The sequence below is a fragment of the Dreissena polymorpha genome, chromosome 2, assembly GCF_020536995.1.
Source record: "Dreissena polymorpha isolate Duluth1 chromosome 2, UMN_Dpol_1.0, whole genome shotgun sequence".
Lineage (NCBI taxonomy): Eukaryota > Metazoa > Mollusca > Bivalvia > Myida > Dreissenidae > Dreissena > Dreissena polymorpha.
The window spans coordinates 127284145-127300642 of record NC_068356.1 but is presented as its reverse complement, the minus strand read 5'-3'; the positions used below and the strand labels follow the sequence as shown (position 1 = coordinate 127300642).

The 16498-nt window shown below is 37.7% G+C and overlaps 1 protein-coding gene across 1 annotated transcript in view; it reads right to left on the bottom strand.

The window, feature by feature from the left end:
* LOC127868934 (protein unc-79 homolog) overlaps positions 1 to 16498 on the bottom strand; it is a 118159-nt gene that overhangs the window by 99063 nt on the left and 2598 nt on the right. Inside the window, exons 5-14 of the mRNA XM_052411124.1 lie at positions 15096 to 15266; positions 14251 to 14337; positions 11165 to 11350; positions 10514 to 10578; positions 7142 to 7300; positions 6456 to 6673; positions 4217 to 4406; positions 1536 to 1602; positions 862 to 899; positions 510 to 613 (exon numbers count right to left, since the gene is read on the bottom strand). Of these exons, the coding sequence (XP_052267084.1) occupies positions 510 to 613; positions 862 to 899; positions 1536 to 1602; positions 4217 to 4406; positions 6456 to 6673; positions 7142 to 7300; positions 10514 to 10578; positions 11165 to 11350; positions 14251 to 14337; positions 15096 to 15266 (1285 nt within the window). The remainder of the gene's footprint in view (positions 1 to 509; positions 614 to 861; positions 900 to 1535; positions 1603 to 4216; positions 4407 to 6455; positions 6674 to 7141; positions 7301 to 10513; positions 10579 to 11164; positions 11351 to 14250; positions 14338 to 15095; positions 15267 to 16498) is intronic.

Below are 16498 nucleotides of genomic sequence, written 5' to 3'. Positions count from 1 at the left end.
TGAAGTTCTGTGGATAAGTAAAAACATGCATATTTATTGGCACTTAAGGATGTGCTTTTATTTGTCAAGTCCCTGATATATAACTTTGGATGAAAACATTCCTATAACATACTATTTTGAGATTGAGCAGACCCCAAAAAAAATCAAAAGAAAATTGTACGATGAAGAATATATAATTTTAACAGTAGTAAACCCTTTTCCACTTAGAAATGACGCATTTGTAGTCCCTCTGAAACTTTAACTTAATTAAAGACCTTTCTTACTATATTCAAATGTTAAAAGCTCCATTTCCAACCCTTAAATACTATTGAGCAGCAAACAGCATAAAACCTGAACAGTAACTGAACGAGTAACTCTCAGTCTGTTCAGGTTATATGCTGTTTGCACACAGCCAATTTCACTTTGCTTCTACTATTTGCATATAACCATTTTCACATTGCTTCTGCTATTTGCATATAACCATTTTCACATTGCTTCTGAGTGGGAAAAGGTTGATTAAAAAAGCTCACCAGACTCCTCCTACCCTGGCATACTCCACTGGGTGGGGTAACAGACAGGAGACGATCACCTCAAAATGGGTCTTGTTCACCTCCCGCAACCACTTACAAATGTACTAAAACCGAACAATGTGCATTAAATGTACGGTTGGAGAAATCCCTTAATTATGTCCCAAATAAACATTCAAGCCTTTTATTTTAATGATTATCACATTACCTTGCAACAGTTGTTATTGACACATTTTTATTAAAGAGAGATTTATAGACTAATACTATTTTCTCATGATAAAACGCATGCAAGAATTAAAAAACATTGAACTGTAAGACAGGGGAATGAAATTAATGCCTGCAATTTAAAACATACCTCAGGCTTCAGTCTTTCCAATGCATTGCCAACATTGTCTGCAATATGGATGTAAAATGTAACATCAATTCTACACGAAATTAACAAATAAGGTACATTGTATGATTAAAATGACTGATTCCCATTTTTTTACTTAATAAGAAAAACACAAATGTAATGTGAAGGACTAATAACTTTTTTTTAAAGTAATTGAACTTCAGCATATGAATCCTATAGAATCTGTAAAAAAACAAGAAACCATCGTAGACGGGTGATGCTCCCCAAAGTTTTTTTTGGTCACAATATTGCACTATATATTCAGATAAAAGGAAACGACTTGAGGGCACAGTAGTTGGGGGGACAATAATTTTTTATAGAAAATTTCAAAGAGCCACTCTGTGAAAAATCATCGGACCAGAACCCGCTGATAATATGCACATCTCCTCTTGGTAGTGAAGCTTCCCAGAAAGTTTCATTGAATTCCGGTCATAAGTTGCTGAGAAATAGCCCGGACAAAAATTGTGCACAGACGGACGGACAAACGGACGGACAGACGAAGCGGCGACTATATGCTCCCCCCAAAATAAATTTTGGGGGAGCATAAAAATATTTGATAAAATGTTCCAAGTGGTTATGGTATTTTGTGGCATATTAAACAATATTTGATACCAAACCAATCACAGGCGTCCACTCACCATCAGGCAGATAGGCTGTGGCATCAAACCACTGGAACAGCATGCCCAGTAATCTACCGAGGATTTCCTGCACAAGACAATACATTATATTACTTATCATTACATGTTCATAATACCAGGTAATTAGTAACGTAATTATTTTTTTTTATGATTTTAATATGTTCCTGGTTTTGTATCGCATGTTTGTTGGTCTAAAGCTTAATGTAACAAAATCCACCTGTGATGGGTATAAAGCCAAACATATCAGCTGTATCCCACAAATAAATTCAAATATATATTTAAGGAACTAAATCTTAAATTCAAATAATGCTATAAGTAACAGCTTTAACCTATAGTAAGTCAAAAGCTATATGTAAGGAACTCAATCAAATATAGGTATGAAAATTGATAAACATAACAGTTATATCATACAAAAAGCCTATAAATTAGGACCTCCACGTATGATCGGTATAAAGGTATACATATAACTGATATCCAACAATAATCACACGCTAGATGTAATGAACTCAACCTTAGATGGGTATAAACCTTTATCTATCAACTATACATGTATACTACAATATTTCTATATGCATTAAGTCACAAGCTATATTTAAGAACTCAACTTACAAGGGGTATATCATCCCTTGGTGTACACACTTACAAGGGGTATATCCTTTCTGGACGTACACACTAACAATTGGCATATCCACCCTGGGAATACACAGTTATGATAGATATTTCATCCATGGATGTACACACTTACTATGGGTATATCCTCCTTTGGCATACACACTTACTATGGGTATATCCTCCTTTGGCATACACACTTACTATGGGTATATCCTCCCTGGATGTACACACTTACTATGGGTATATCTTCCCTGGATGTACACACTTACTATGGGTATATCTTCCCTGGGTGTACACACTTACTATGGGTATATCTTCCCTGGGTGTACACACTTACTATGGGAATATCATAACTGGGTGTACACACTTACTATGGGTATATCATAACTGGGCGTACACACTTACTATGGGAATATCATAACTGGGTGTACACACTTACTATGGGTGTATCATAACTGGGCGTACACACTTACTATGGGAATATCATCTCTGGGTGTACACACTTACTATGGGAATATCATCCCTGGATGTACACAGTTACTATGGGAATATCATAACTGGGTGTACACAATTACTATGGGAATATCATCCCTGGATGTACACCCTTACTATGGGAATATCATAACTGGGTGTACACACTTACTATGGGAATATCATCCCTGGGTGTACACACTTACTATGGGTTCATCCGCCCTAGGCATACACACTTACTATGGGTATATCATCCCTAGGTGTACAAACTTACTATGGGTATATCCTCCCTAGGTGTACACACTTACTATGGGTATATCCTCCCTAGGTGTACACACTTACTATGGGAATATCATCCTTGGGGTGGACACACTTACTATTGGTATATTATCCCTGGGTGTACACACTTACTATGGGAATATCATACCTGGGTGAACACACTTACTATGGGTATATCATCCCTGGGTGTACACACTTACTATGGGAATATCATCCCTGGGTGAACACACTTACTATGGGAATATCATCCCTGGGTTTACACTTACTATGGGAATATCATAACTGGGTGTACATACTTACTATGGGAATATCATCCCTGGGTGTACACACTTACAATGGGAATATCATCCTTGGGGTGTACACACTTACTATGGGTACATCATCCCTGGGTGTACACACTTACTATGGGAATATCATCCCTGGGTGTACACTTACTATGGAAATATCATAACTCGGTATACACACTTACTATGGGAATATCATCCCTGGGTGTACACACTTACTATGGGTATATCATAACTGGGCATACACAGTAACTATGGGAATATCATCCCTGGGTGTTCACACTTACTAAGGGAATATCATCCCTGGGTGTTCACACTTACTATGGGAATATCATCCCTGGGTATACACTTACTATGGAAATATCATCTCTGGGTGTTCACACTTACTATGGGTACATCCGCCCTTCGCATACACACTTACTATGGGTATATCATCCCTAGGTGTACAAACTTACTATGGGTATATCCTCCCTAGGTGTACACACTTACTATGGGTATATCCTCCCTTGGTGTACACACTTACTATGGGAATATCATCCTTGGGGTGTACACACTTACTATGGGAATATCATCCTTGGGGTGTACACACTTACTATGGGTACATCATCCTTGGGTGTACACACTTACTATGGAAATATCATCCCTGGGTGTACACCCTTACTATGGGAATATCATAACTGGGCGTACACACTTACTATGGGAATATCATCCCTGGGTGTACACACTTAATATGGGTATATAATAACTGGGCATACACAGTTACTATGGGAATATCATCCCTGGGTGTTCACACTTACTATGGGAAAATCATCCCTGGGTGTACACACTTACTATGGGAATATCATCCCTGGGTGTACACAATTACTATGGGAATATCATCCCTGGGTGTACACACTTACTATGGGAATATCATCCCTGGGTGTACACACTTACTATGGGTATATCATCCCTGGGTGTACACACTTACTATGGGTATATCATAACTGGGTGTACACACTTACTATGGGTATATCATCTCTGGGTGTACACACTTACTATGGGTATATCATCCCTGGGCGTACACAGTTCCACCAGGAGCCAGATCCCGTAGCGTGACAGCATCTTCCTCTCCCCTGCCTCCTCAACTACAAACAAGTCCTCTTCCTGGTCGCCATGACGATGACGATGCTCCTCTCCCATCTCCACCATGCGTTTTGACTCCAGGGGCTGGGCTTCCTTCAGTAGGCTAGAAGGAGGATGATATGATATAAAAGCATAACATGTTGTCCCTGATTAGCCTGTGCAGACTGAACAGGCTAATCTGGTATGACAATTTCAGCATATGCATTAAGAACAGCTTGGACTCAAGTGGGTGGGCTTCCTTCAGTAGGCTAGAAGGAATGATTACATGAGCCTTGTTAGTGTTTAACAGTATAAGATAGTCTCTAGAAAAACTGGGCTTAATGCATGTGCATTAAGTGTCGTCCCAGATCAGCCTGTTTAGTCCACACAGGCTACTCAGGGACGGCACTTTTATTTACTTTTTCGTTTAAAGGAATTCTTTTAATAAAAATCTGTAATGGCTGAAAAGTGTTGTCCCTAATTAGCCTGTGCAGATTCCCATGCATTAAGCCTAGTTATCCAAGAACAAGGCAAATATAACCCAATGTGAATTGGCAATTAAGGATTGCGTTAAACAATTTTAGGTATTAATTTCAGGGCAAATAATAACATATTGCCGGTTCAGTTTGTTTGTTTTGTTAGATTGATGTGCTGTTTTGTATTGTATTTCATATCAGCCCGGTCAGTTTAACCCTTTCAGTGCGGGAACCGAATCTTAAAGGCCTTTGCAAACAGTTTGGATCCAGATGAGACGCCACAGAACGTGGCGTCTCATCTGAATCCAAACTGTTTGCTATTCTGATAATATTCTTTGAAAAAAATCGAAGAAAATGCTAATTTTAGAAATTCAGCAGACGACATTTTAGCAGACGACAAATTTCTCAGCATGCAAAGGGTTAAAAACTCGCACAAATCCTGGGATTGCTGGTTTGCTAGTTCGAAATGGACACGCTAATACCAGTATGTGACAAATTCGATATAAGAATCAGAGGCAGGGGGGTGAATGCCAATAGAGAGACCACTCTTCACAAAACTTAAGTGGCCAGGCTGTGGATTCAACGTGTTACCCTGGGATATGTAGTCATGCGTGCTACAAACTGAGATAGCCGTTGTATGATATTAAAATCCAAGCAGATAAAACAGTTGTGCACCACATCCTTGAACTGGCATGTTTGCATTATGCAATTACTTTCACGGATGAATGATTTTATCATTATCTTGCACAGAATATAGTCATATGATAACATGTGCAATTGAAAATCAAAATCTTAATTTATTACTGAGATATTCAAGTTTGAAAAGGGTTGCATTGAAAGTCTTCATGTGTCTTAGCATCTGGTCAATTATATGAGCCTTGTACTGAGAAAACTGGGCTATATGCATGTGCATAAAGTGTTTCCAGATTAGCCTGTGCAGTCCGCAGGCTATTCAGGGACAACACTTCCCGCTTTTATTAGATTTTCGGTAAAAACTGACTTCCTTTAAACGAAAAATACCATTAAAGCGAAAAGTGTTGTCCCTGATTAGCCAGTGCAGACCACACAGGCTAATCTGGGACAACACTTTACACACGTGCATTTTGCCCAATTTTCACAGAACAAGACACATATATTCTTATATGATACTCTTCTCTAAACAGACTAACAAAAAACATGGAGATGCCTCGCAACCTTGTTTTCAACATTTTACTGATTGATTTATTTTAAGTAAAATAGTTGTGCAGTTCCTAGCTAGGTCTGCATGTAAGCTACATTTGAACAAAATTTAAGAGCCATACCTTAATTCAATCTCAAGGGTTTGAGTGGAAACAATTGATATATTTTAGTAGCAGTAACCTTGAACTTAACCCAATGGGTCCCACATGCAATCCAAACTTAGGTCTGCATGTAAGCAACATACCAACAAAATTTCAGTGAAATACCTCATCATAATTATTCAACAGAAGATGGTTTTCTTATTTTAGTAACACTGATCTAGATCTGAATAGTTCAAATACAATTTAAAGCTAGGTCTCCGTGCAAACTTGCTATACACAAAGTTCCATCAAGATTGGTCCACGGTGACCTAGGTCATTGACAAGAAATTATGTTTGTATCGTTAGTAATTTTATTCAGTCTGTACATTAAACATATGATTTAAAACATTATTTGTTTTTCTGATTATTAAAACTTACGAAATAATGGCATCCATTAGATATCTTTGCATTTCTGGGCTGCAAGACCATATCTGCTCGATACTCTGGTGGAACACGTGGTTCTTGCCTTTCCCTGCCCCGTGAACCTCGTGGTTACAGGCAGCGCAGTAGCGGATTGGTCGGTTTCCATTGAGACTCGCACAATCTATGGAGAAACATGTTGACACGGCTGTGTTCAGGCGCATTGACTTGCAGTTCTGAAACAAAGATTGACAAAATACTTCAAATGTTCTATATGACTGAACTATTAAAAAAAAGTCAATTAGTTTTAGTAAGTATAAAGTATCTCTTTAAAAAAATCAAACGTGCACTTAAATGCAAACAAATGCTTTCCAATTAAAAAGCTACATAAAAAGCTATAACAAAACTAATCCTCCTAGGAAAAGTTTGTATAATGGATTTGGTGTTATAATTCTGATAAGAAGATTAATTAATAAATCTTATCCTAAAGCATTTCAAAAACATCATTTTCTATGATAATATATTCACAAATGACAAGAATGTTATTTTGTCATAGCTTCAATATATTATTCCATGACCAAAAGTGCTGCTTGTGAAATAGAAGACAACAAAAACTGCAGATAAAAAGGGAAACACTTATTTCCGATGTATATGACTTTGTACTGAAGTGTCAAACAAAAAACATATTAATCTCAGCTATCAACCTTGTTCTCACACTTGGACGCCACATGGGACATAGGAAGTAAGATGTCAATCATATAGTGGGCGTGGTCCTTCTTCAGGTCTTCATAGCAGTCACTGCAGATGTATAGAGGTGGCGGCTTATCACGTGACTGGATTGCCAGGGCAGGATTCAAACACATCTGAAAATACAATCACAATTTTAACAAATATGCGTTGAATGGCACAAAAATATGCTCATCAATTAAGTCTTTTTTTTAGTTAAATATTGGACAAAGTGTCCAACTATTTCTTATAATTGACCTTTGACCTTGTGTCAGGGGATTGATTCCTATGTTTTACCTAAAACATAACCTTACGATAGGGCACAGGGGCCTGAATCTTGTGTTCCACTCTCCGTCGACTTGTAATGATAATGTTTGTTTTTTTAAGCTATCAATCTTGACAAAGTGTAACCGGCTAATGTCTTACATGTGCCATTTTACCTTAAATAGTTTCATTTACCTTGGACCTAAAGGCCATTTATTTGCATAAAACATGCTTTTGATTATAGATTCTGTTATTCTATTATTTAAAATTTATGACGGCAGGCTAAAACAATAATCTGGAAAAAGTGCTTAAGGGGAATTTCTTTCATTTTTATTTGACCTTTAATTGTTACCATGACCTTTGACCAAGGGGCATGGGTCTTGTTGCGGGTACTCTGACCCAAAATGCTTAGCACTTCCATCATATCATTAGAAAATCCATCTATGCTGGACAAAGTTATGTGCTAACAAGAGCACCGCATAACGCGTGCCAACGCTCAGCTGCGGATGCAGTTTTGAATAAATGAAAGCTTGTCAGATTTTTTTTTTTTTTAGAGGTCACAGTGACTTGTGACCCAAAATGGGTGTAGCATGTAGAACTAATCAAGGTGCATCTACATATGAAGTTTCAAAGTTGTAAGTGAAAGCACTTTGATTTTAAAGCAAAACGTCAAGGTTTTAGCACGACGTGGACGGCGGACGACACGACAAGCTGGCTATGACAATACCTCAGGTTTTCTCTGAAAACGGCCGAGCGAAAAAAACTATAAGGGGTTGATTCATTATGTATGACCTACAAACTTGAATTGTGGCCATGACCTGGGACATAGGGGCCTTGTTTTTGTGTGTGACACTATTGCCTCATCATACTAATCATTTTTGATAAGGGATGCAACAGGATAACAGGAGATGTACACACTCAAGCACCTTTAAACAACAGCCTATGCTGATTAATGATGAGAATAATTTAAGTTTAAACAAGACTTTTGCCAAGCAAAATATGTCCCCTACAGGCTCCACCATTGTCAGAAATCTACCATTGTCAAATTTTTTTAGATTTTTTTTTGCAATAGCAACCAGAATTTTTGACGTAGGAACAAAATGAAATGACGTGCATAATGTCCATATTGCCATCTATCCATGTTTCAAGTTTCATGAAAAAATATCAAGAACTTTTAAAGTTATCGCAGGATCCAGAAAACCACCATTTTTAGCAGTTTTTTCTAGTCTATTTGTTGACATAGCAACCAGAATTTTTGACGTAGGAACAAAATGAAATGAAGTGCATAATGTCCATATTGCCATCTATCCATGTTTCAAGTTTCATGAAAAAATATTATGAACTTTTAAAGTAATCGCAGGATCCAGAAAAGTGTGACGGACAGACAGACAGACTGACATACGGAGCGCAAACCATAAGTCCCCTCCGGTGAAACCGGTAGGAGACAAAAAACAAAGTAATAAAGAATTATATTGGCATGCTTGATGTTTTGTTCAACAATTTGCATTATTGATTGATTGCCAAAATAAAGAGTTTTGACATATCAAACAGTATCAAGTTAATAACTACTCGCTAAAAAATGAACCATCCATATTGTATTTGCTCTGAAGGGACTTTATCCCACTTACATCATAAATATTGCCACAACTACCATATTAAACAAGTTTAACATAGAGAAAGCATATCAAAATAATTAAATAACATAAAAAAAATGTAAAGTGATTTAATGAAGTACGGAAGTGTTTTCCTTTTAAAACATAAGTACATGAAAATACAATAAAAAAAATATCAAAAGGATATTGATATATGAAAACTGATGCAAACTTTAGCAGGTCCGCAAAAGATAGATTAATGCCTTAGTAGTGGACTCTCCCATCCTTCTAAATTGGATCAATTTATTTCCAAAATTAGGGATGTCTAGTATATTTATTTCTTTATTTAGAATAGTTCTTACAGAAATTCCTTTAAGCAAACAGCGCAGACCCTGATGAGACTCCGCATCATTCGGCGTCTCATCTGGGTCTACGCTGTTTGCCAAGGCCTTTTTTCTAGATGCTAGGCATAAATGGGTTAAGGTTGTACAATAATTCGCATTGTTTTGCAAATTAAAATTAAATCCAAATTTAAAGAAGAATATACAAAACTTTAAGTCTAATTTTCATCGTAAATAACACTTGCATATCACAAGCATGGTGTGGCCCATTATGTCATTACCATAAATTTAGCATTGTTTTTGAAGAGAGCAAATGTTCATTCCATATAACAAATATTAAAAGTATACTTAAACAATTCAATTTTTAGTTTGTTAATTAACTGCTTAATTAAACTGGTTAATGTTTAAGTTACCTTTTGCATGCCTACTTTTGACAATTTATAAAAAAAAATCAATCCATGCTAGACAAAGGTATGTTTCAGATGAAGAGCTTATGATGAACTTCATAAGATGGACCTTTTAACCTGAGTTGTCAACTATAACTTTGACCTGGGAGTCTGGATTTGCATGCAACATACATACTTTATATTAAATTCCATCAATGCTGGACAATGATATATAATATATTAGACACATTGTTTTGAATTAATTTCTTATATTTGACCATGGGCCTGAATTGGGGTCTGGTGCAAGCGTATTACTGTTTCCTCACAAATATCATAACTACAACCAAAATTTGCAAATCTGAAACATTTTGTTTTAATTATGTCAATTAACCAAAATGTTAAAAGGCCCCTTTAAATTCCAACCTTGACCTTGGCCATGGAGCCCTAGTTCTTGTAAGCAATACTCCATTTCCTTATGTTTATCACTTGATTGAATATGCATCTATTGTGCACATAGTTGGGCAGTGAAAATGTATGTTCCATAAGCCAGAAACAAACCTGCTCAATTGGGCATTTCCAATAATACTGCCACTTTTCCAACTGGCATAAAACAACAGCTGCTGATCAGTTTTGAGAGGCCAATTTTAAAGGTCTGTTAGTTTTATTGAATTCAATAAGGAACAAATAGCAATTAAATACTGATTTTATATCACTGATACTTTTAGTATATGTCACTACTTAGCATACAATTAACTTATCTAACTTACCATGACAGCCTGGCACTTGCCCAGGTTCACACAGCTCTCTCTCTGACACAGCACGGGTGGCCAGGCTGAAATGAAATACATGTAGGAGGGTTTCAAATTAGTATTACAAAACCTGAGAAATTAGGCTTAAACTCTGTTATACTTAGATAGTAAAAATACAGTTTTACAACAATTATTTTGCTAAATTGTTTAAAACCATAATTTGTACAATATGCTATTGTTTAGATTCCAAAGCACAGACTGACTTCTTATAAAAGTTCTTTCTTAATACCATGGTCGTTCAAATAATTGATTCAAATGACATGTAATCATTAATTTTAATGATTCCATCTGTATATTGACTGATGGTCTACCACTAATGACGAACAATAAACCATCATATGAGTCGCGTTCTGACAAAACTGGGCTTAATGCATGTGCGTAAAGTGTCGTCCCAAATAAGCCTGTGCAGCCCGCACAGGCTAATCAGAGACAACACTTTTTGCTTAAATTAAACTTTCGGTAAAAAGGGACGTCCTTTAAACAAAAAATACCATTTAAGCGGAAAGTGTCGTCCCTGATTAGCCTGTGCGGACTGCACAGGCTAATCTGGGACAACATTTTACGCACATGCATTAAGCCCAGTTTTCTCAGAAAGCGACTCATATCCACCTGAGTATTTGCAGTGGATACCCCTCCTATCGGACAGGGAGGGGTTGAGCTGGGGCCAGTAGTAGAAGAGCAGGTTAGCCGCAGGGGCCCTGGCGCTGGGAGGTCCATACGCGATGATAGAGAGAATGTCCTTCAGAATGTCACGCTTGAGACTCATAAAACACTCAAGGATCTGAAAGTGGTACGCTGTCAACAAAAGTTGGAATGGGTTATTTTAATAAGTTAAGGATGATAGTATATTTCAGAGGTGCAGAGTGATTGTTACGTAAATGTATATGTTGTTATTATAACAACTCCCTTTCTGAACTGGAATTTCTATAAACTGTGCTTTAATGAAATGAGGCTTTAAATAAGGTCAGTTTTATTGAAACACAAAACAAATAGCTCTATGTTGGCAGAACTACACGTTGTATTTAAAAAGATTCATAAACATTTTAAAACTAATTATGTAAAATATATACAATTTGCTCCTTTGTACTAATTTTATTATAAGAAAAAAAACCTTAACATATCATTATAAAAACATAATTTATACCATACCTTAACCTTCATAAAAACAAATAATCTAATTGCTTGAAATTAAACTTAACTAAAAATTTATGCAATTGAACAGATGAAAATGTAAAATTATTAGTTTCTTTTTTATAGTTTCATTCTATTCAGTTTACAGGCATAAACATTACAGCTCTCAGACTGTTCATGTTCCTGATTTTCCATCCAAGAGTAATAATTATTGTCTAAGTGGGGGGGAAGGACTAAATCTACTCACATCCATTGTCTGTGTGCTGGAACAATTAGTGTCTTAGGGGTGGAGGACTAAAGCTACTCACATCCATTGTCTGTGTGCTGGAACAATTAGTGTCTCAGGGATAGAGGACTAAAGCTACTCACATCCATTGTCTGTGTGCTGGAACAATTAATGTCTTAGGGGTTGAGGACTAAAGCTACTCACATTTATTGTCTGTGTGCTGGAACAATTAGTGTCTTAGGATGGAGGACTAAATCTACTCACATCCATTGCCTGTGTGCTGGAACAATTAATGTCTAAGGGGTGGAGGACATAAGCTACTCACATCAATTGTCTGTGTGCTGGAACAATAAGTGTCTTAGGGGTGGAGGACTAAAGCTACACACATCCATTGTCTGTGTGCTGGAACAATTAATGTCTTAGGGGTGGAGGACGTTAGCTACTCACATCGATTGTCTGTGTGCTGGAACAATTAGTGTCTTAGGGGTAGAGGACTAAATCTACTCACATCCATTGTCTGTGTGCTGGAACAATTAGTGTCTTAGGAGTGGAGAACTAAAGCTACTCACATCAATTGTATGTGTGCTGGAACAATTAATGTCTTAGGGGTGGAGGACTAAAGCTACTCACATCAATTGTCTGTGTGCTGGAACAATTGGTGTCTTAGGGTTGGAGGACTAAATCTACCCACATCCATTGCCTGTGTGCTGGAACAATTAGTGTCTTAGGGGTGGAGGACTAAATCTACCCACATCCATTGCCTGCGTGCTGGAACAATTAGTGTCTTAGGGGTGGAGGACTAAATCTACCGACATTCATTGCCTGTGTGCTGGAACAATTAGTGTCTTAGGGGTGGAGGACTAAATCTACCCACATCCATTGTCTGTGTGCTGGAACAATTAGTGTCTTAGGGGTGGAGGACTAAATCTACTCACGTCCATTGTCTGTGTGCTGGAACAATTAGTGTCTTAGGGGTGGAGGACTAAATCTACCCACATCGATTGTCTGTGTGCTGGAACAATTAATGTCTTAGGGCGGAGGACATAACCTACTCAAATCCATTGTCTGTGTGCTGGAACAATTAGTGTCTTAGGAGAAGAGGACTAAATCTACTCACATCCATTGTCTGTGTGCTGGAACAATTAGCGTCTTAGGGGTGGAGGACTAAAGCTACTCACATCCATTGTCCGTGTGCTGAAACAATTAGTGTCTTAGAGGTAGAGGACTAAATCTACTCACATCCATTGTCTGCGTGCTGGAACAATTAGTGTCATAGGGTGGAGGACTAAATCTACTCACATCCATTGTCTGTGTGCTGGAACAATTAGTGTCTTAGGGGCAGAGGACTAAATCTACTCACATCCATTGTCTGTGTGCTGGAACAATTAGTGTCTTAGGGGTAGAGGACTAAATCTACTCACATGCATTGTCTGTGTGCTGGAACAATTAGTGTCTTAGGATGGAGGACTAAATCTGCTCACATTAATTGTCTGTGTGCTGGAACAATAAGTGTCTCAGGGGTAGAGGACTAAATCTACTCACATCCATTGTCTGTGTGCTGGAACAATAAGTGTCTTAGGAAGGAGGACTAAATCTACTCACATCCATTGTCTGTGTGCTGGAACAATAAGTGTCTCAGGGGTAGAGGACTAAATCTACTCACATCCATTGCCTGTGTGCTGGAACAATAAGTGTCTTAGTGTTGGAGGACTAAAGCTACTCACATCCATTGTCTGTGTGCTGGAACAATTAGTGTATTAGGGGTAGAGGACTAAATCTACTCACATCCATTGTCTGTGTGCTGGAACAATTAGTGTCTTAGGATGGAGGACTAAATCTACTCACATCCATTGTCTGTGTGTTGGAACAATTAGTGTCTTAGGGTGGAGGACTAAATCTACTCACACCCATTGTCTGTGTGCTGGAACAATTAGTGTATTAGGGGTAGAGGACTAAATCTACTCACATCCATTGTCTGTGTGCTGGAACAATTAGTGTCTTAGGATGGAGGACTAAATCTACTCACATCCATTGTCTGTGTGCTGGAACAATAAGCGTCTCAGGGGTAGAGGACTAAATCTACTCACATCCATTGTCTGTGTGCTGGAACAATTAGTGTCTAAGGGGGGGGGGGAGGATTTAAGCTACTCATATCCATTGTCTGTGTGCTGGAACAATTAGTGTCTAAGGGGGGGGGAGGACTAAATCTACTCACATCCATTGTCTGTGTGCTGGAACAATAAGTGTCTTAGGGGTGGAGGACTAAAGCTACTCACATCCATTGTCTATGTGCTGGAACAATTAGTGTCTTAGGGGGTGGAGCACTAAAGCTACTCACATCCATTGTCTGTGTGCTGGAACACCATGCTGATGATGGCGGCCGCTGATTCACTGGCGTAGGTCGGCTCCAGGCAGCCTTCAAAACCTGCCAACAGAATGTAAACACTACAAGAAACTCAAGCCTTCAAAACCTGCAAACAGAATGTAAATACTTCAAGAAACTCAAGCCTTCAAAACCTGCCAACAGAATGTAAACACTATAAGAAACTCAAGCCTTCAAAACCTGCCAACAGAATGTAAACACTATAAAAAACACAAGCATTCAAAACCTGCCAACAGAATGTAAACACTATAAGAAACTCAAGCCTTCAAAACCTGCCAACAAAATGTAAACACTATAAGAAACTCAAGCCTTCAAAACCTGCCAACGGAATGTACACACTGAAATATCTCAAATGTATTGTCACGTCAATGACTATTCACCTCCTATCTGAATCTGTATGAGTACACAGATATTAAATAATTATTTTACTGTTATAATTAATCAACACAATTGTCAAGAACTACATTAAGCACCTAACTGCATATTAAATCTCATTATCCTCATAACTTTATGATTTAAAGTGATGTTACCTGGTGTTGTGGGCGCAGGTTACTGCTGAGATAGATATTCTTCATTTGTTTCTGTTTTGGCAAATTGTAACAAAATCACCTCATTCTCACTAATAATACAAAATAATCTTATCATCATATGCAGCAGGTTACAGTAAAGAGACATGTTCTCAAATTGTTAACCTAGAACTGATCATCCGAAACCAAGTTACTAACCAAGAGTAATGGGTAGCAGGTTACTACAGATCAGGTCAATGATGTCCTTGTGAAGGGTGGGTGAGAATTACTTACCAAGAGTCATTGGTAGCAGGTTACTACAGAGCAGGTCTATGGTGTCCTTGTGAAGGGTGGGTGGGAAGATGGCCATGGTGGAGGCCACAGTGTAGGGAAGCGAGTCCAGAAGGTCGTTCTCCAGGAACGGGACCAGGCAGCCCAGCAGGTTTAGCACTGACTCTCCAAGCTCTGAAATATGAGGACATGAATACTGTAATAACTCTCAGTTTTCGGACACTTAAAAATAATCATTTTTGACAAAAAAGAGGTGTCCAAAAACTTAAGTAATAAACGTAACCTGAGATTTTATAGAGCCTCTTTCTGGGTAAATTGGGTTAATGCATATGTGCATAAAATTAATTATTGTTCCAGAATATGTGGGATCACACTTTCCTTCTTAACTTGATTTAGATAACACGATTTTCTCTAAATGTTGTCCCTTATTAACCTGTGGGAACTGCTAATCTGGGACAATACTTTACGCACATGCATTAAGCCCAGTTTTCCCAAAGCAAGACTCGCATGAGAAATTATTCCACCAAATAACATTTATAATGAACACCATCCTATTTTTGCACCATATGGACATTCTATAACAACTAGATTCAGAGACAATATTCCATTGTTTCCTTTTTAAATCTACTGACACAGTCATAAAGGTCTACGTATGGAACAACATTTTAATATTTAAAAAAAAATCTTTTCTTTTTTTCTTGTTGAGTTCTTTATTTGATGTAGACAAACTGAAATATGAATACCGGTATTTAAATTTAAATTCTACTTTTCCATATAAAACATAAGAACATTGTTAAAAGACTTGAAACAGAATTTTTCTTACAAAGAAACTTTAAAGCAAAAATTGATGTGCCATTTATAACGTCAGAACCAGGAGAAGCCACATGTTATCAGTGCATTATGACTACAATGAATAATCTTCTCACACAACTGTCTTAAGTGTACAGATGATTTGTACAAAATTCTGTTTTCTAAGCTGTTTCAATGCTTAATTACAGAACAGTAGATTTATGGACAGGTCTCAATGTTACAAGCCCTTCCTTAGCTAAGGACAGTGCTCCAGCTATAGGCCTAAATGGAAGGGCACCCTGCCCTGCCCTGCCCTTCCAAAGCCCCACCCTGCCCTTGCGAGGCCTCACCCTGCCCTTATTTACAAAAAAATATATTTTTTGACAAATGATAATTTTATGAATCTCTCCTTACATTGTAATTATTTTCTCCTCATTGTAGACATTGTATTGGCATGGTTCAACAATGATGGGAATAATATATTCTAACAATTATTAATAACTTAAAAATTAATATGCAACAGGGAGCATTCCAGATACGCCAGCGCTTGAAAGTGCCCTTTTAACAAAATACTGCGCGTCAAAAGTGCCCTTTTGACAAAATAGCCCCCCCCTGCC